Raw genomic sequence first — 21479 nt, 5'->3', positions numbered from 1 at the left:
GCAAATATTTAATATATTGCATACAGTATAATAAACGTAGAAGAAAAGGTACAGATATGTACACTTTAGGAAGTAAATGTGTACTTTAAATGTGTAGTTTATTTTAAGGTATTAAAATGTACTAAAAAAAAGATGAATAAATGAAAAGAGCACTAAATCAGCAAATTAGTTTTAGTGGTGAAATGTCACATTTTCACTGTTATGAAATTAAAAATGTATCTTTATGTTGAAAAGGTTGGCTCCCCTTGCTCTAAGCTAAAAAAATGTCCTCTGGTTAAACAGAGCGAGTTGTTTCGAGGTGTTTTCACACCGGGTGTCTAAAGATCTGCACACAGTTTAATGCCATCACATGATCTGTCAGGATTTCTCCCTTATACACAGTCATCGCAATAACAGTAGTAGTGGTACTGGTAGTGCTGCAGTGGCAGAATCTGACATGCAGAAACAATGCAGTTTTGTTTGAGTTTGAGCATAGCGTAAGACAAACAGTCTCTGAGCTGTTCTACGGACCGTAATCTTCTGCTGTCAGCACACAGGCCGTGTAGCTCTATGTGTGTGTGTCTGTGTGTGTTTGTGTGTATACAGTGTCTGTGTTAATTCCTGTTCCTGTTTGTTCATGAATTCTTGTCCATATTTGTGTACGTGTTAATTTTTTTGTGTTTTGTGTTCTCACTTCTCAGCTGTTTGAGTGCTGTGTGAAAGAGCTGACTTGAACTTAGATGTGTCTTCGTCTGCTCTGTCTAATGAGTTGCATTACCACAAATGTACCCTTTCACACGCTGATTTGCATTTTACTGATCTTGAGTTTCCATTTACCAAACTGTTTTTTGATAACTAAAACTGATAACAATACCCAGAGAAAAGAAAAAAGTGTATATACATTTAAATACATTTATGTATTATTTATGTGCATATATGCATACACACACACATTACATCAAATGAATGGATACAAAACATCATTGTGTGTGTGTGTGTATATATGACACGCATAAACGCACGTTAATACAATCCGTCATTGTGTGTGTGTGTGTAAATGGCACAATTTATTTGCATGTATTCAAATATTAACCTTCAAAGTCAAAGGTTAAAAATAGAGGACAAGAAAACCATGTATATCAGTCACACATTAATTATTAATCTTTACCGTGTGACGATAATTCATAAACTGTAGAGGAATCAAACTGGGTAAGATTTGACAGTAAGAATTTGTAAGAGTAGATCAAACATACTCGCGTACACATTTCTAACCATCATCTGGCAGAGAGAGAGACAGTGTCGTTGTCTTTGAACCAATCAGAGGTGATAGAATTCCTCTAAAATCTATCAGTCTATTAGCACAGAGAGCTGATGGGGAAGAGCCAGTCAGAGAGTGATCTTTGTGATGGCCGACCGATGCGCGTATGCATGCACATGAACACGCACCTCTAACCTCTAGTTTGTCAGATAAACTAATCAATGAAAAACCCTGTTCTTCTGACATTAAATGTGCTCTGCATATAATATTAAATGTTTTCGAACAAATATTCATTTGGTATGATGTCTAATAAATAGCATGTCAAGTTGATTATGGATTTTCAGATAGTATTCTGCTGAAAGTAGATTTGAATCAATATGTCAATGTTGTGGGAATGTTGCAATTGATTTCTGTCCTGCACATCTCTTTCTCTTTCACACCCATTCTCTTTATTCCCTCTCATGGGTTCATGCTTTTTCTCTCACTTTTTCTCTGAATCAGTGTGTCATTGTGAATGGGGAGGTCAAAGATAACTGTACTTTAAATAAGTAAATACAGTAAAGAAATAAAGCAGATTCAATGGTACAGTTTTGAAGAACAATTTACAATATTTATCTATCCTTTAAATATATAGTATAGTATTTATCGTGTATATGTGTGTGTGTGTGTGTGTAAATGCTAAATATACTACATATAATATTGGAACTATAATATAAAAAATATAAAATATTTATAATAAGTACACTATCAGTCAAAAGTTTTTGAACAGTACAATTTTTAATGTTTTTTTAAGTCTCTTCTGCTCCCCGAACTTGCATTTATTTGATCCAAAGTACAGCAAAAACAGTAAAATTTTGAAATATTTACATTTTTTTTTAAATATTTAAAATATTTTTCTGTTTTCTATTCTAATATATTTTAAAATGTAATTTATTCCTTGGATCAAAGCTAAATTTTCAGCATCATTACTCCAGTCAACAGTGTCACATAATCCTTCAGAAATCATTCTGATATGCTGATTTGCTGTTAAAGGAATATATATATATATATATTTTATTATTATTATCAATATTAGAAACAGTTGAGAACTTTTTTTAGGATTCTTTGATAAATAGAAAGATCCAAAAATCAGCATTTATCTGAAATAAAAAGCTTTTGTAACATTATACACTATACCATTCAAAAGCTTTGTGTTAGCTTTGTGTAATAGTAATAATAATAATAATATTTTTTGAGCAGCAAATCAGAATATTAGAATGATTTCTGAAGGATCATGTGACTGGAGTAATGATGCTTAAAATTTAGCTTTGAAGTCACAAGAATAAATGACATTTTACAAGTTTTTTTTAAATTGTAAAAATATTGGTGAGCAGAAGAGACTTCTTTAAAAAAAACAAACATTAAAAAACGTTTGACTAGTAGTGTGTATTGCACATATATATAATAATAACCATTCAGTTAATTTGCTTTGTTGTCAAAATTTGTTATTGAAAACAGTAACATTTTACTGGTATTGATATTTAATAAAGAATTTTGCGGTGATACTGTGAAGTAGACTTTGTAGCAGTGAGAGCAATGTTCCCGTCCCACGACAGGCTGTTGTAATGAAGTGCACACGGGCTGCTTGCCCAGCTCTCAACAAATTTATAATTTGTAACACCAAAGGCTGAAAGCGAGGGAATAGACGGGGCACAAAACAAAGAGATGAGAGTGTGCAGGATGTGGTTGGAGTATCAAAAAAGCTGTGATTGGCAGGGTGGGGTTAGGGGGATTTCTGCAGGGGACAAGCCCCGTCTGCGCACACCACCCCCTTTTTCATTTCCGTAGGCACATGTGTCCTCCCTTTCCCCTGGGATAGACCTTAACCAGGCAGTGGTCTAATGAGACAGAAGTGTCCCCAGTCTTTGTTTTGATTGGCACGAGGCAGTTTTCTCCAGACATATGCGCGCACACACACACACACACACACACACACACACACACACAGAGAAAGCCCCGGCAGCTTAGCCCTCTGAAACAGAGACAGAAAAGCCTGGAATTAATATTCTTATACCCCCAACTTCAAAGAGAATCTTGTCTCTTAGATTTCATCTTTGAGTCTGTGTTTATTTGCAGGTCAGAGATGAGAGAGTCTGCCGCACATAGAGAGAGCTGAACGACAACACTGAGAAAACATGGTGAACTGTCTTAGCTTTAATCAAGTCTTAATGGAATTAAGTTTTTAAAATTTTTTCTACAGTTGTACAGTTGACAAAATAAAAGTAGTAGCACTGCAGTATATGCACTAACAGTGTTTTTAGAAGCATCCAGAAAATTTTAGTAAGAACACAATTAAACTGAACCTCTTTGTGATGTTTAGGCAATTAAGAATGTGTAACTAGCAGTGTAAAACATGCTATTTTTAAGTACCACAATACAATAACCTAAAGTTGTAGCTACAGTTTGTGCCAAGTCATTACAATATTGTTTTAGAACAGTTTTTTTTAATTGTTATTCTTAATCTTATAGTTTAGGTTTAAGCTTAGGTTTTCACAACTGTTTCACATTTTGTATTTTAAGTTGATCGTTGTTTGTTGATAGAGCTTTCAATAAATATAATAATATATGTGTGTGTATTGTGTATATTTATGTTGTATATATAAATACACACACACACATACTATTTAATTAATGCTGTCAAATAAAAGTTTGTTTACATGATGTGAACTGAATGTGTGTGTATATATATATATATATATATATATATATATATATATATATATATATACACATTCATTTCACACATATGTAAGCACATACTTATTTTGGATGCAATATGCAATTAAATCTTTTAAAAGTCTTGTTGAGTATTAGTTATTTAATATTTGTTGTTTTTTATTTTTAAATGGGTCAAAGTTTGGTTTGTTAAAGTTTGCACGCTTTCATTATTTTGGTCTTTAACTAAAACCTTGACATTTTTAAAATAATTTCAGCCTGTTTTACTCTAAACTTTCAGATATTATGCAGTTTTTGTAAGAATAAAATGGTCAAAAATGAAAGAATATGACATCATAAAGTCTTAACTAAATTTAAAGAACATTACGGTGAAGAAAACGGTGTAGAATTGAACAGAGGCGGTAGGTTATTCCCCTCCATTCTTCATCCCTGTGTTCAGGAGCTCCCCAAGGCTCTGTATTCGGCCCGTCTAAACTGATTCCTCTTCACTCCGAGGCATTGAACTTGACCTTTTAATTACACACATCACGCCCAAGACTCCTGCGCGGTTGAACAGGCTGATGCGCACCGCTCTCCTTTAGTCTCTTTTCTCGTAATCGAACTGATTGTCGTGTAATTCGAGCTTGCACTTTGCATCTGTACTGCTGTGAGCGGCAGGGAACGCCTGCTGTCTCTGAGGACTCATTATAGAAGGATAATGAGATTGAAATTGCTCTTTTATAGAAATTGTTTTGCCCCACAATTTTGTGTTTATAAGATTGCGGGCAATATCCTGCATGCGTTTGCCGTTATCTCTGCCATGTAGTGTTTTTTTTCAAAGAGCGTTTATGGCGGCGTACGTGGAATTAGTAAATTTAGCATAAAGAGAGGGAGGATTTACTAATGAGCGCATGAAATATTCCGGCCACATGAAGTTGTGTTTGGCAGCATTTGCATGCTAATGATTTAGCTCTGAGCAGTGGTACGCATTACCATTTATTATTTGAATATATTTTCATTAGATTGCATAAGCTGTGAATCTGTTTACATTGGACCTCTTTAATAAAACATGCATTGCCTCATATGAAATGAATGAAGCTCTGTTGCCTTTTGTAAAAGCTCTGTGTATTTCAACTCACAAAGCTCTTACTGTATCAGAGGAACTACAGCACTTCACACAGGATAGACTTAGGCGGTAGAAACGGAGATAAAATGATGAGAATAAAACTTTGAGATGAGATTAAGAGCGTCTCATAACTTCTAACGGTTCGTCTGTGTCTTAAGCCCTCAGCAGCCCTCAGAAGTTTCTTCATGTTTGTTCTTTTCTGTCACCATTTGCCTTTTGCGAGTTGTGGTGGTTTCTTTTTAAGGTTGAGAGATGTTTGTTTACTGTGTTTCCTTTGCTTCGCTTCGCAGCTAGACTGTAAAAACTCATCTCAGCCCCAAATTTGAGCTTTTTCTACCAAGTTTCTGGAGGGTTGTAGAAGTGGAAATGCAAAGAGAGATAAGGGGTGAAGGATATGGATGAGGTAACTGTCAGGAAGAGCTCCTCAGAAGACCACCGCTGTGTGAAACCTACATTCTGCTTGCCGCCCTCTCTGTCCGTTGCATTGAAGCTGAAAATGCCCCCTGTTGTTTGTATGTGAAGATGTGGCAGAAATGCTTTGTTTTTAAAGGCAGGTCTTTATTGTCTGTAGGGGTTGGTGATATGACCACAATTTTATGTCACGATATAGTTATTTTTGGTTTAAATAAGGTCTAAATAAGGTAAAAGCTAAAAAAAAAAATCAAGTTTACTGAAGACAAGTAAACAGCTATTGATTAAATAAGAATGTGACCCTGGACCACAAAACCAGTCATAAGTCACAGGTATGTTTGTAGCAGTAGCCAAAAATACATTGTATGGGTCAAAATTATCAATTTTTCTTTTATGTCAAAAATTATTAGAATGTTAAGCAAAGATCATGTTCCATGAAGATATTTTGTAAATTTACTACTGTAAATATATCAAAACTTCATTTTTGATTAGTAATATGCATTGCTAAGAACTTAATTTGGACAATTGTTCTCAATATTTTGATTTTTTTTTTTTTTTTTTTTTTTTTTTGCACTCTCAGATTCCAGATTTTCAAATAGTTGTATCTTGGCCAAATATTGTCCTATCCTAACGAGCCGTACATCAATGGAAAGCTTATTACACAACTTTCATATGATGTATCAATCTCAATTTAAAAAAAAATCAACACTTATGACTGGTTTTGTGGTCCAGGGTCACAAATAAGAAACTAATTACAAGCAGTAGGACTAAAAACTACAGTAGGACAAAAATAAGAAATGCTACATACAGTGTGTAAAGTAATCAAATTTATAGAAAACACTGAATATTCTTCACTGTGTAAATAAATATACAGTCGAGCAGTGAGAGATTTTCTCTTTTGTTGTTTTATTAACATGAATGTCAGACAACAGGAATATCAGACTGCTGTCACTCTAAGAGCTACCCGGACCCAATATATTTTCTCGGCTGTTTCCTTTCACTTAAGACATAAATTGCATTTTGACACATACGTGTTTATTTTTATTTCAGACAGCGTGTGCATATAGCGAAATGAGTTCTCTTCGCTGCTGATTCCATTTTAATAGCTTAAAATCACTTGTTTTTAACCGCAATGCTTAAAAATGCATGCAAACGTTGTTTTCGAGACCAAGTAGCACTACAACGTTATGTGAGCTTGTAACCGCAATAGAGACGATAGTCAAATCTCTACCGGTTGCCAGATTTCTACCATTTAATCATGTCTACCTGTATATTGACCCCCCCTGCTTGTCTGCAAAGCAAAAAATGTGAATTTGCCTGGTGAAAATTGGAAAACGATTGCTTAGAGAACTAATAACACACCTATCACCTCACCTCTCTAACACACAATTTGAGGTACTATTCACGTCTGTAACACAAACTTTTAGTTAGGCGTTGCAGTTCCTTTATTTTTTCTTCCTCCCTTTTGTCTTCTTAATGCTCAAACCGTTTATTAAAAAAATTTAACAATACAGTTTCTGGAATCCCATCAGTTTTTCATGTACGAGTTCAAAGAAGCAGAGTTGAAGTGGATTAGTGTGTACGTGTGTGTGTGTGTGTGTGTGTGTGTGTGTGTATGGAAGAAAAAAGGAAAGCAAGAGGGGGTTGTGGCGGCATTGATTTAGTCATAAAATAGAGGCTTGTGATGTCTCACCCCCCATATGCTGTAGTCTTTCCATCCTGGATCCCCCCCAATCCCTCATTACAGACGCTAGAAGACCACTTCAAGGTTCAGCTGTTTAGAGTAGGAATAGACATGCATACTTGGCTAATGGACAGGCTTATTTGTCAGTTCCTCTGCAAAATGATTGTTGACGCTTTTAATAATTCATAGTGATTTGTGTATGGGTGTTGCCGGTAATGTGCGTGCATGTGTGCAGTGTTAGTGTGTGGCAGATTGGCCTGCAGCAGGAGGTCTTGATGGATATCTCATCTGTTCTTCAGCTCTGAGGGGTCCTGCCGCTATTACCGTACTTGCTCTCTCACTCGGGCCGGTCCTGCTGTGGAGCAGGCTGCCAGGTGTTTTATTGATGAGTCATGTCGCTGGCCTAGTGGCTTCTGCAAAAAGTCTTCAGATAAAAGCAGGACAAAAAGGCAGAATTTAACACTAATTACCATTCAACTCTCTTCGGCTTTGCAACTGAACTTGCTGTGTTATAGGTAAATAAGCAGCTGACAGTGATGCCATTGAGCAAACTATGGCAATAATTAAACATGATTTAATAAAGATGTCATTTGTTTCTCTCTTCTGTATATAACATTGCAAATCCAGTTCATTTGGACAGTCAGAGTCAATCAGCTTGGACAGTATGTGAATAAACCATTGTTTTATTCATGGTGTCAAGTTTCAGTATACAGTATTCAGCATTCAGCAAACTAGTGTATCACTTATACTAGGATAGATATGGCAGAAATAATAAGAGTAGTTTGCTAGTATGCTATTCTGAATTCAGCCCAGTGTGGCTTGCAGCACTAAAGTCTGAAATGAACTGGTTCCAAAAAAAAAAATCAGCAAATCAGTCTTTTTTTTTTTTTTTTTTTTTTTTTTTTTTTTTTTGCATCTTTTGTATCTCACAATTCTGACATTTTTGAGTTGGTGATATAAACCCACAATTACGGGTTATAAAGTCAGAATAGTGGGATAGAAACTCACAATTGCAAAGGAAAAAGTCAGCATTTTAAGATTCTCACAAGAACTAAGAAGACTTAATTATTTAGAATTGTGTGTTTATATTTCACAGTTCTGACTCGCAATTGAAAGTTCATGTTCCTCAGTTCTGAGTCAGAATTGTGAGGGGAAAAAAGTCAATTTATTTTTTCCTCAGAATTGCATAATATAAACTCACAATTGTGAGTTATAAAGTCAGAATTGTGGGATATAACCTCACAATTCTGAGAAAAAAAGTCAATATTGTGAATTTGTATTACAATTCTGACTCTATTTCTCATAATTTAGAGTTTACAACTCACAATTATAAGCAAAAAAGTCAGAATTGCGAGTTTGTATCTCACAATTCTGATTTTAAAAAAAAGTCAGAATTGCAAGGTATAAATTCAGAATTGAGAGATATAAACTCACAATTTTGGCTTTTTTTCTCAGAATTGCGTAATATAAACTCACAGAATAATATAATGTCAGAATTGTGGGATATGACTTCACAATTCTGAGAAAAAAGTCACAAGTGCGAATTTATATTCTCACTTAATTTCTCGTAATATTGAGTTTATATCTCAGTTCAAAAAAAGCAGAATTGCGAGTTTGTATCACAGTTCTGAGAAAAAAGTCAGAATTTCGAGAGATAAACTCACTATTGCGAGATATGAAATAAACTCATGCAATTATCATGCAATTCTAAGATAAAAAGGTCACAATTACCTTTATAATATATATATATATAATATATGTGTGTGTGTATGCGTGTGTATATATATATATATATATATATATATATATATATATATATGCACACGCACAAAATTTTGTTTGTACTTTTTCTTTAAAGTACGTTCCCCACAACTGCCACTAACCACTACACTGTGGCTTGAATGCGAAAAAGCTGCAAGTGCTCTTATTTCATGCAGTGAAGTTGAAAAGCTCTTCGGCATATCGATTACATGTCATCCGCTGTGTGCTGTTCTCTGACTGACAGCCGACCGACGTAATGACAGTATTTATGAAGAAGGGTGTGTGCGGCTGAATGTAGGTCAACAAAAAGTGAAAGACAATAGCAGGCAGTGCTGACTCCTACAGGTGTCAGGAAGCCTAGGAGAATGTCACGCCGGCCGTTAGACGTGACAGGTGCTTCCACGTGCCTCTGAACCACACACGCCTTTTAGGGCGTCAACTGCACTTTGCTTGAATTGTTTGCACGCCTGTGTGTTGCAGATGGAGGTTGAGCTATAGTTCTAGTGGGCATGAAGTAGTATCACTGTTTTAACAATAATATTAAGCAGTGCAACTGTTGTTTTTAACATTAATAAAGATAAATGTTACTTGAACACCAAATAAGCATATGAGAAAAAATTCTAAAGGGTCGTGTGACAGTGAAGACTGGAGTAATGATGCTGAAAATTCAGCTTTTTCATCACAGGAATAAATTAAATATCAAAATGTGTTAAAATAGCAAACATATCTAATAGATTTTCAAAATGTTTCATAATATTGCTGATCATTTCTGTCTCTCTCAGCTGTTTTGCAGCACATTGACACATGTGAACGCCTCTTGAAAGTGACTCAGTGTCTCAAGGTTCCAGAGAGCATGATGGGTGCTTGACTGGGCTAGTGGGAGGTCTCTTTTTCTCTCTCTCTCTCTCTCTTTAGCTGTTGCTTTCTCTTTGTCATAGTGGTTAGGCTGTTAATCAAATCAATGCCTGGTCTCTGCACGGCCATCACATGTGCAAGTAATAGCTCAGTACTGAAACTACCTTTATAGCCCTACGGTTGACACTCCCTGATGAGGACCTTTAGACCCGCCTGCAATGAAGTACTTTACGCCGTCACACTTCATTAACAGTAACGGCACAGGATGCTTTTTATGAGCTAGCAACGATAGTGTTTTGATGCACAGATGTTAAGAAAACAATATATTTAAGAGACATTTCTCTTAAATTGCAGCAGGATTAGAATATAAATATCAGCTGTTGTGAACCATTGTTCATTTTGCAAACTGCCAATAATGTGTGTGTATCGACCGACTTTTCTCACAGAGGTCAATTCCCACTGGGCTGCAGTGGCCTTTTAATGTGATGTTGGAGTAGGATTGAACTTAGGGGCTTGCTGATTAGTTGTGACTTGCTTCATGCTTTCTTTTGGGACGTTCTGGATATAGAGCAGCCAGATAGAGGCAAATGGAAACATGTAACCCTCACTAGACCACTCAACAGCAGACACGTGGCACCATCCCGAGCTGAAACACTACATGTGTGCGTGTGTGTTTGAGTGTGTATGGGGGGTGGTTATTAGAGGTTTCGACTGAAAATCCAGACAGATTGCTTGAACGTAATTGAAGGCTGAAAATAAAGGCTCTCCGGAGTAATTTCACAGTTTTCCCCTCCTCTCCAGATGAGCTCGGATGAACCCCAACCCCAGCACTCTACCATTATCTGCAATTACCATAAAATCATCTGTGTTCAAATACAGCACTGTCATCCTCCATCTCCCAATAATATATGATGTTTTATGGGGTTTCATTCAAAAAGGCAGGAGTCATCCGGTCCACAGAACACACACAGGAAGCGCTGAGGGTTTGGAGAGTTTGCAGAGATGATGGTAGGAAGTCTGACTCTCTGGTCTGGCCACTAAGAAAACAGCAGGAATAGTATAGGAGAGCAGCATGACTAAGCTAAATGCATATTTTATTATTTTATTTTATTTTACATTTCAGTTCCTTTTATATAATTCATGCTTTTATTTCACCCAAAAAAGAAAATTCTGTTACTAATTACACACCGTCATGTCGTTCCAAACCCATGAGACTTCGCAACACAAATTAAGATATTTTTGATGAAATCCAAGAGCTTTTTGACCTTGAATAGACAGCGATGCAGTTGACATGTTCAACAGGTGTAAAGTGCTTGAAGTACTTGAATTTGACTTTTTGAAATTTAAGGCCTGGAAAACTCATGAAAATACCAATATTCCTGAAGAGGTACTTGAAAAGTGCTCGAATTTTTGAAAGACAGTGTATCTGAGAAATAAGTGTTTAATTTAGTCAATAAGCACATTTTTTCACGCAAAATTCACGGAATTAAAAAAAAAACATAATACCTTTCTCGCTTATTTCAGTTAGTGTGAGAAAACAGTCGAGCCAAGACTGTTGAAGTATTGACAGTGTCGTGTAAACATGGCTGAAGACGTGAAGAGAGGAACAGACAAACCGAATCAACTCATTTACATTGGAACCGCTCCGATTGATTCAAACTTGTGACTCCATCATTGATTTCAAGCGATTCACTAGCAAAAACCAGATCAAATTAAAAGAGCCATTAATTTTCAAATTTCGTCTTTGCTTGTAACAATTTTAAAAAGCATGTAGTGATGGGTGAAACAGAGCTTCTCGAAACTCAGAATCAGTTAAACCATGGCGTCGCAAAATGATTTACTCTTTCAAAGTGCTCCAATCGGATTGCGTATCGGGAATCATTTGATTCAAATCAGGACTTCAAATTGCATATTGCAAATCATTCGATTTAGATCTGCACTGCGCTTATCACGAATCGCAACAGGTTTGTGAATTTCGCACATTAAATGATTCAAATCAGTTGATTCACGATACACAATTTGAAGTCCCAAATGATTGATCATTTGATCTAAATCAAATGATTTGTGATCCGCGCTCCAAGTCCTGATCTGAGATGATATGGTTCTTCAGAGCATGAATGAATCACAAATCATTTGATTTAGATCAGAACTTCGAAATGGGTTCGCAAATCTTTTGAACCACTGATGTCACATGGACTATTTTATCGATGTCCTGACTATCTTTCTGGGCCTTGAACATGTTAGTTGCATTGCTGTCCTTGTAGGGGTAAAAGCTCTCGGATTTCATCAAAAATATCTTAATTTGTGTCCCAAAGATGAACGAAGGTCTTAAGGGTTTGGAACGACACGAGGGTAAGTAATTACTGACAGAATTTAGTTTTTTTGGGTAAGCTAGCCCTTCAAGTTTCTCAACAGGTTCACTGTACTGTGGGTCTCATATGACCTGTGCAAAGCCAAAATGATTAGGCTTTATTCTGCTTTTAGACCAGTCACATGGCTCTTATGTGAGCCCAGAATCACTATTTCTGTTTCTTTCCTTTCAGCAGTCTCCCTTAATAAGCACAAATGTGCAGTCTCGTTTATTTGTGGTGTTTTCTAAGGCAAGCCATCACTATTATTATTATTCACTATTCGGCACTATGGACATAACTGATACCTCAAATCATGTGGCTTGTTGAGGATAAATATATGTTATTACTTTTCTAAGGGATCAGACATATTATTTTCACCTGGCAGAGGATAACTCTCATAGACTTGCGTTGAACATGGAAGTCGAATCATATCTGCAGACTGGAATTTCAGATACATTGACTTGGATCAACTGTCTAGTTTCATTAGACTCTAAAACAACTACAGCTAGAAAAAAATAAAAAAACGGGCTCATAAACTACCCTGTGTTCTTTCAGCCATTTCCAACATATATTTTGCCTTTGTAGCTGTTCTGTAAATTACTTGCAGAGTAATTTTGCATATCCCAGATTAAGCGCCAGCCATATCCTGCTGAGCTGTAGTGTTGCGTGAGGTATAGTGATGTTTCTTATGAAGAACTGGCTCTGTTCAAGCACACCCCCCGCTTCTGTCGATAAGAGGTGAGGCACATAAAAAAAAAAAATCCTCATCCGCCCCAGCAGCGCAGAGGGAATTAGCATACGTTAGTTGCCTGTGGGCCGAGATTATTGTTCTGTCTTAAATTCAATTTCTTCTACCTCAGGACAAGCTTCTGTACTAGGATTAACTCTCTCTGTGCATCCGTCACTCAGTGTCCTCAAAGGTACACTGTCTTCTCCCTGGCTTTGTGGCTAGCGTCTGACATGTTATCAGGCTGTACCGCATGGATCGGGTTTAAATGATTCACGGACATGCTGTGTGTGTCAGAGGTGTTGAAGCTTCGGTGATCGCTGTGAACTCGACAGTCAGCACACGAGCACCTCTAGGATTCATCCGCGTAATGGTGTCGCTCTCAAAGTGGTGTAGATGTTGAAATATTGTAATGTAGTTCTTGTGTGAGCCACAATCTCTAATTTCCTGTGAAACTTATGAAGCAAGCAGGTGTGAGTGTGCTTGTGGTTTGCATGTCATCCGCTGGTTATGGATATGTCGGATGTTAGAGATTAGAGATATATGTAGATGTTCTACAGACATGTGAGCCGGTGAGTTCAGTTAAACAAACAGAGAATCTATTAAAACTGATTCATATACAAATGACTCTGAGTCAGTTCGTATAGAGAATCAGCATCTGACTAGGGCTGTCAAACACAAACTTTTAGTTTGGATGCGATTAATCGTTTGAAAGCGATTAATTGTTTGACAGTCCTTCATCTGACTCACAAGTTAAATCTATCATTACTAACTTATATGATAATGTGTAGTCAGAAAAACATTTTCAATGGCAAGTAAATGATTAATCTATAAAAAATGTAATAAAACTAATTTATATTATATTATATTATATTATATTATATTATATTATATTAAATTATATTAATTATTGTGGTCAAACAATTAATCGTGATTAACATCCAAAATAAAAGTTTTTGTGTACATAATGTTTACTGTATAATGTATATAATAATGTATGTATTATAATGTGTGTGTGTATATAAATACACACATGCACAGTATATATTTTTAAATTATTTACATACATTTATATGTATATACTTATATTCATGCAATTTATATTATATACAAATATATTTATATTTGTGTTTATATATACATAAGAGATATACAAAAACATGTTTATTTTGGATGTGATTAATCACAATTAATCACACAGTATACAGTATATATTTAAAAATTATTTACATGCATTTACATGTGTGTGTATGTATTTGTATTCACACAATGTATATTACATATAAATATATCTAATATATAAATACAATATTTTTCTTAAATACATGCATGTTTGTGTATTTATATATACATAAGAAATATACAAAAAAAAGTTTTATTTTGGAAGCGATTAATTGCAATTAATCATTTGACAGTGCTTATTATATTATATTATATTATATTATATTAGTGTCGTCAAATGATTAATCACGATTAATCGCATCCAAAAATACAAGTTTTTGTTTACATAATATATGCGTGTACTGTGTATTTATAATGTATCTATAAATACACACTGCATATATTTTAAAATTATTTACATGTATATATTTATATTCATACAATTTATATTATATATTTAATATGTAAATATAACATTTTTCTTAAATACATAGATGTGTGTGTATTTTATATATACATATAAAGTCGAGTCAAATTAAACGTTTGACTCTACATTTGCCATGTTAGCAAGTCAGCAACAAAACAAAACAAATTATTATTGTATTATATATTATTATATATTTAATATATCCTCCAAAAATTTGAATGATTGTGTGTTTTATTTTATTTTATTTTACTTTGTTAATGAAAAGCAAGCCCTGCGTCCACCCTCATGGACTGTTTTAGTTGAGCTTGCCTTTTTCAGACTGACACTTAATATATATGAATCCCTCAGCAGTTTCGGTATTACTATATTAAACAGGATGATAAAATATGCAGTGACTCACCGTATTGAAAATTTGAAGACTTGGAGGTATTAACTGAACCGAGGTTTATGGAGAAAAATGTTCTCTGGTGGGTTCATCAGGAGTTATAACGAAATAAAAGGATCCCTTTGGCTGAAAAGAGCTTTATTGCCTGTATCTGAGGCGAATACCACTGAGATCTAAGGAAGTTTTTCACACCGGTTAATCACTGACGTTTGTGAGCTCTGATTATGACCACTGCTTTATAACAACTCTGAATAATCAGGATTCTGAGGTAAAATACACCTCTATGATTGACCTCCGGTTCTCATCTGCCAGTTTCTCCCACCGGTTCTGCATCGCTGCTAACGTGCTAATTGCTTTGTCACAGTTATGTTTTGACAGGAAGCTACGCTGATGTAGCACACTAATTAATGGGTCTCTAAATACAGCCCGATTTAGACAAGAAATGCAAATGTGACACCGGTGAAAGAAACTGTTTGTGCCGAGCATGACGGTTGAGCCAGAATTTCGGCAACACTCCTGGGAGCTGCAGGTGCCCGATTGCTGCTTTACAAAACGCAACTGTGAATTCTGAAAGTTGGTGTGTGTTTGTTTTGCCTCTGAGGGGCTAGTTATCTACCGCTTGCAGCCCGGTTCCTCTTGACCTCCCTCGGGCTGAGTGGCCCCGCGTAATTGAGTGCCACCTGAAAGGTTGTTCTGAAAGGTGGGTTATCTGCCCGCTCTAATCCCACAGGGAAATGGCAGGGGGGGAGGAAGGGGACAAGCCCCTGAGGGCTGGAGTCCCTGTCTGCCAGCCAAAAGGCATTGTGGGAAAAGTCACTTAGGGACACAACTTTGAAAGTCTTGACTAACTTGTGATACCTAGAGATGGTGTACTCATTATATTTGTTTGCATGTCTGCTGCATTGGTCCATAAATTCTATAAATTAATAATGTAAAAAATGAAAATTCTGTCATTAATTAGGCTGCACCCTCATGTCGTTCCAAACCTGTAAGACCTTTGTTCATCTTCGGAACACAAATGAAGATATTTCTGATGAAATCCAATATTGTTATTATTATTATTATTATTATTATTATTATCTTCTCCTTTTTTTTTGCTGAGTCGTTTTTTTTTTTTTTTTTCTAAATTTCATTTTTTCTGTTTCAGTTTTTCTGGATTTTTTTTTTTCTGGTTAAACTCTGGTTAAATAAAAATATTATTTAAAAAGCATCTAATTAATTAAAATCATGAAATATACACAATTTAAAAGCAATTTATTAAAAGTTTTAACAAAAATATTTTTTTTTACGACCCTATGAAATACGTTTTATTTTTTTCTTAAATTCAGTTTTATTTTTGCCGAATTCTGTTTTCTCCAATAATTTTCTGGATTCCATTTTAATCGTTTCATTAAATTTTATGATCAAAAATAAAATAAATCGCCAGATCCTATTATGGCATTGTTTGGTGCTCATTTTTCTGCTCTCAGCATGTTACTTGCAAGACGTCTGATTTTACAACATTGGAAGTCTGAAGCAGTACCGACATTTGATATGTGGATCATGGAGTTGGGAAAGATTTTGCATTTGGAAAGGATTCGTTTTATTAAGGAAAGGAAAGAGCATGTTTTTTTGAGCAAGTGGGAGTCATTTATCAATTTGATGGGCAAAGACTGTGCTAGTGCATCACAGTTGCTATAATGTTTTACTTAGATCTCTTTTGTCATTGTTTTTTTTTTTCTTTTGTTGTTGTATTTTGTTGTTTAATTGTCCCTTTTATATCAGTGTGTAACCACCAAATGTAAAAATGGTTGTATTATATAAAAATAATAAATTAAATAAAAAAATTATAAAATAAATAAATAAAATAATAAAGATAATCAAAAGCATCTCTAATTACTTGATTTTATTATTTTTTTTTAAATTAATTAATTAATTAATTTCTTTATTCAGTAATTCTACGTTGTGTATTTACATTTTGCTGGTAATTAAATTCTAGGAATTTTTCTGGTAAATATTTCTTGAAAAATAATGTTTTAATAACTTTTGTAGTAGTAGTACTATCATTACATTAAGTAATATATTTCTGTCACAGTTTCTTCAAGTTAAACTGAGCCTTTATTTTGGTGGGTGGCTGTGAAGACATGTAAGTGTCTGTTTGTATATGATATGACGATAGTTTTTCTTAGAAGAAATGATAAAATGCTTATGAAGTGACTCTCAGAGCAGCTCTGGAGTAGACTGCTCAGTAAATTCCGTTTTTATGACTGGATTCTGCGATTCTGCCATCATTTTGTGCATCACAGAAATCATAGGGCCCTATGACAATGTTTGATTTGCAAATGAATTGTATAGTCAATAATATATTTTGCAACTTTACACCTCTGTAGACAGTCGGTCCTCATTCGCTTGCAGTGTTCAGCTGCAACAGGAGCAGGTTGTCTCTGTTCTGTTGGCCGGAGCCCAGTGAGCGTTTGTTTTCTGGTGTGGCTCCGACATGCCCTACAGACTGCGTGCATCAGATTGCATTGTATCCTCATGCTGTTTGAAGGGAGACGCGTATGGCACATTAACTTCCAGACAAGCTCAAGGACAAGAAACTCGCTCAATAGAGATTGCTGAGAGTTCACTTTTCTCTGTGTGTGTGTACACTTGCACTGACTGCTGATTTCCTGTCTGTTTAATGTACTGACCCAGTGCTTTTGCCTTTGTTCGTCTTGTTCTCTTGCAGACGCAACCTCACCAAGCTCTCGCTGATCTTCAGTCACATGTTGGCCGAGATCAAAGCCATCTTTCCAGGTGGACAGTTCCAAGGAGACACATTCCGCATTACCAAGGCCGACGCCGCCGATTTTTGGAGAAGGTCTTTTGGCGAAAAGTAAGTTTCGAGCAGCTTTCTTCTCATTTCCAGATGCGTCTGCCAAATCAGATCTGATCTTTCCAGTTTTCATTACAGCTCTAATCAATTAAAGCTCTTTGTCATGGAGAAATGCGTTTTCTCTACTCCATTTAGCAGCGAGCGAGTAAGTGGGGTGAACTGTCTGGTCATGTGCTGGAGTGCTGCTCTTCAGCAGGCCTGTGATTTAGCATACATCTGCACACTAAACCAGGCACGCTGATGGCTTTCCTAACTGCTCTAGTCAGCATTTGAGAGGTGAAGGTCGCTGATTAGTTTTTTTTTTTTTTTTTTTTTTTTTTAATGTTTTTCTTTCTCAGGCTGATTAGGAGCATTAGGGGTCTTCTGCCTCTGACTTAATGTAGGAATATGAGCTTTGTCAGACAGCTTGACCAGCCTGGGCTTGTTTGCTGGAAGGAGTTTCGGTTTGCTGTACTGGCAGTGTAAAAATATAGATAGAGAAGGAGATAACATTGTGGCAGTTCATGCTAGTCGATTGGTAAGTTTGGCTTGTTCAGCAAACTGAGTTCCCTAGAGTATGATAATAAAAAGGAGAATTAATAATGAAAAAGGAAACATTTACAGAAGTTGTTACAGTTTCATTACGCTTTCTAAAGACTGGTCATACTTTTTTATTATTATTATTATTATTATCATTATTATTACTATTATTATTATTATATATTATTTTATTCTATTTACAACCTTAGTTTTAGTTTTTTTTTTAGTGCTCTAACAAATTAAATCTTAATAACTATTATTAATATTATTAATAATTTATAATTTGTTTCCCCAGGGAATATATATGTATGTGTGTATATATAGATATATGTATATATAGATATATATATATATATATATATATATATATATATATATATATTAAGACATATTATTATATTTATTTAAATGTTATTTTTTAAAAGCATTAAAGTTATTCTCTTATATTATAAATTATCTTAAATATTTCATTTTATTCTATCCTATTCTATTCAATTCTATTCTATTCTGCTCAACTCTATTATATTATATTACTACATAACTTTATTATAATACTTTATTGTAATACTATATTAAAATATATATTTTTAATATTTATTTAGATGTTATTTTCTTAATAGTATTAAAATGACCTTGATATTTAGGAAAAAAATATATATTTTTAGTGCACTGGCTGTGCATCTTTTATTCTATTTATTTTATTTTATTTTATTTTATTTGTTATTATTTCATGCTATTTACAGTCTTAGTTTTAGGTTTTTCTTCAGTTTTTTTAACAGTGCAAGTATTAACAAATTAATACTTAATAACTACGTATTATTAAGATTTTATATATTATATTACATTATATTATTCCAGAAAAAAATTATATTATATTACATTATATTATATTAAACTTCTTTAATATATTGCATATATCTATAATATATGCACAGCCAAATGCATTGTATTTATTTATTTATTTATTTATTTTTTTTTTTAAAACAAGAATGTGGTAATTAGTCTAAGTTTAATATAGTTTTGCAAATCTGTAGCTCTAAAATACTTTAATTTTCATTATGCATATTTGTTATTCCTGGAATGTAACATTAATTGCTTTTATAAGAGGAAAAAATGAAGTAATAATGTGGAATCAAGCTGATTTCCATTCCAAGCACAACCCAAATCTCTCTAGATCTTAAAAGGTGTCGTCCATTTGCAGATTGCCATGTTTAATTCATTTGCGATCTCTGTGACTCCTGCATATTTTACTTTCGGTTTAATCCAGCAAATTGGAGGGTTAATAGAAATGTGAATGAGTGCACGGACACACAGGCCCTGCTAGGGACGGAAAGGCCTTCGTAATGGGCCAAGTGTGATCAACTGTCCCAGAGAGGAAGAGCAAGAGAAGGGGAGCGAGAAAGAGAGATTGAGAGACGGGAAAAGACCAGCGCAGTCTCTAGTGTGTATCTAGTTACCGCTCTGATATATTATAGATTATTATAAAGGTCTACTTCCCGCTCTGTACAGAGGAAGTGTGCATGAGTCATTGATACGAGAAATAGAGCGGCCTTCCTTTAGCTCTTCTATCTCTGTTTCTCTCGCTCTGTGTAGAAATAGAAAGCTCAGCATCCTTATGCCATCAATCCAGTGAGCACTAGAGCTCAAATCTGTAGCCTGCAGAGTTAGCTGCTCAGCCAACCTATATATGCATGTCTGTGCATGTTTCGTGTGTTGAGATGAGATAAATCAACTCGTTTGACATGTAAAGTCGGGCTGAAATGTCTGGATTTGAGAATTTTGAAAAGTTGTAATGAATTAGATATATTTGATCAAATAAAATTTGTGACATTGATCATTGGAAGTTGGTCAGATGTGCTTTCAGAATTTGTAAAGTTTAAATAATCTTTTCACTTGATGAAATATGATTGTGAAAATAAATATAATTTGTAATGAAAAAGTTTCTATTCGTGTTCAGTTACAAATTAGACTGTTCAAGAAAAATCTGTTTTTAAAAAAAGTTTAATTGCTCCATTGGGTTTGATTTTGGTAGACTGCTTTTTTGGTCAAACTTTATTTTAAGATCCAGTTTTCACCATTAATAAACTATTAACATTATATTGTTAAAATTTTTAATCTGTTTTTAGTGCATTGGCTGTGCATTTTTTATTTTATTTATTTATTTATTTATTTATTTATTTATTTATTTATCCTTTTTTCAGGCTTAGTTTTAGGTTTTTATTTAGGTTTTAAATTTAACAGTGGTCTAAAAAATTAATACTTAACTACATTTCAAACACTGCATTATTAAGCGTTCTACAAGCATTAATGATCATGCAAAATAAGTACTAATAAACAGCCAATATGCTGGTAATATCCATTATATTATATTGTATTATATTATATTATATTATATTACATTATTATTGTATTATATTATATTACATTATATTATATTATTAAAACAAATTATTATATTTATTTATTTTGTAGAATACTGTCATGCAAAATAAGCACTAATAAACAGCCAATATGCTAGTAATATCCATGCTATTATTATATTATATTATATTATGTTATATTATATTATATTATGTTATATTATTAAAACAAATTGTTATTATATTTATTTCTTTTGTAGAATACGGTCATGCATGCATGCATAATATGCATGATAATAAGCAACTAGTTAGTAGTGAGAATTGGTCCCTAAACTAAAGGGTTACCAGTTTTTCAAATATTAATAAGCAGTAAAGAACAGTAGTTTTGGTGAGTGAAAATTCAGCTTTGCCATTTATAGAGATAAATTAAAAGGTAAATGAAGAGAAAAGATTGAGTAGTAATAATATTTCACAATATTAGTGTTTTTGTTGTATTTTGATCAAATAAATGCAGCCTTGGTGAGAATAAGTGACTTCTTTTTTTTGTCAAAAGCATTAAAAAAAATAACTGAACCGAAACTTGACTTTTCTACATGAATGTAGATTTCTTTCAGTTTCAAGAACTTTATTATTTTAACAAGGCTTCTTTTTCTTCATCATGATATCAGGCATTTTGGGCTTTGAAATATCATTATAGAATTCGTTGTGAATTCACTGGATGTATGAATTGCATATTTAATGTAGTTTTGAATAAATGATAAAATAAGACAAAGTCACTTATGTCTTTTTGGGGACAGATATTGAAAAAAAGAAGCATTTTCAATAGTAAACTCAGACTTTTGAACCCCACTGTGAATATATACACCCGATTTCTAGCCCTTGTTGGAAGAATTCTATAAACATTCTTGTGAAAACAAGACTGTT

General features: G+C 34.2%; 1 protein-coding gene across 2 annotated transcripts in view; it reads left to right on the top strand.

Moving 5' to 3' along the window:
- The window catches only part of cblb (Cbl proto-oncogene B, E3 ubiquitin protein ligase), an 81930-nt gene that overhangs the window by 23571 nt on the left and 36880 nt on the right, over window positions 1-21479 (top strand). For both annotated transcript variants that reach the window (XM_051120374.1, XM_051120376.1), the window contains exon 4: window positions 17530-17676. In XM_051120374.1, coding sequence (XP_050976331.1) covers window positions 17530-17676 — 147 coding nt within the window. The remainder of the gene's footprint in view (window positions 1-17529; window positions 17677-21479) is intronic.

Source organism: Labeo rohita, chromosome 10 (genome assembly GCF_022985175.1).
Source record: "Labeo rohita strain BAU-BD-2019 chromosome 10, IGBB_LRoh.1.0, whole genome shotgun sequence".
Classification (NCBI taxonomy): Eukaryota; Metazoa; Chordata; class Actinopteri; order Cypriniformes; family Cyprinidae; genus Labeo; species Labeo rohita.
Note: the sequence above shows the minus strand (reverse complement) of the source record. Positions and strands in the feature narration are given on the sequence as shown.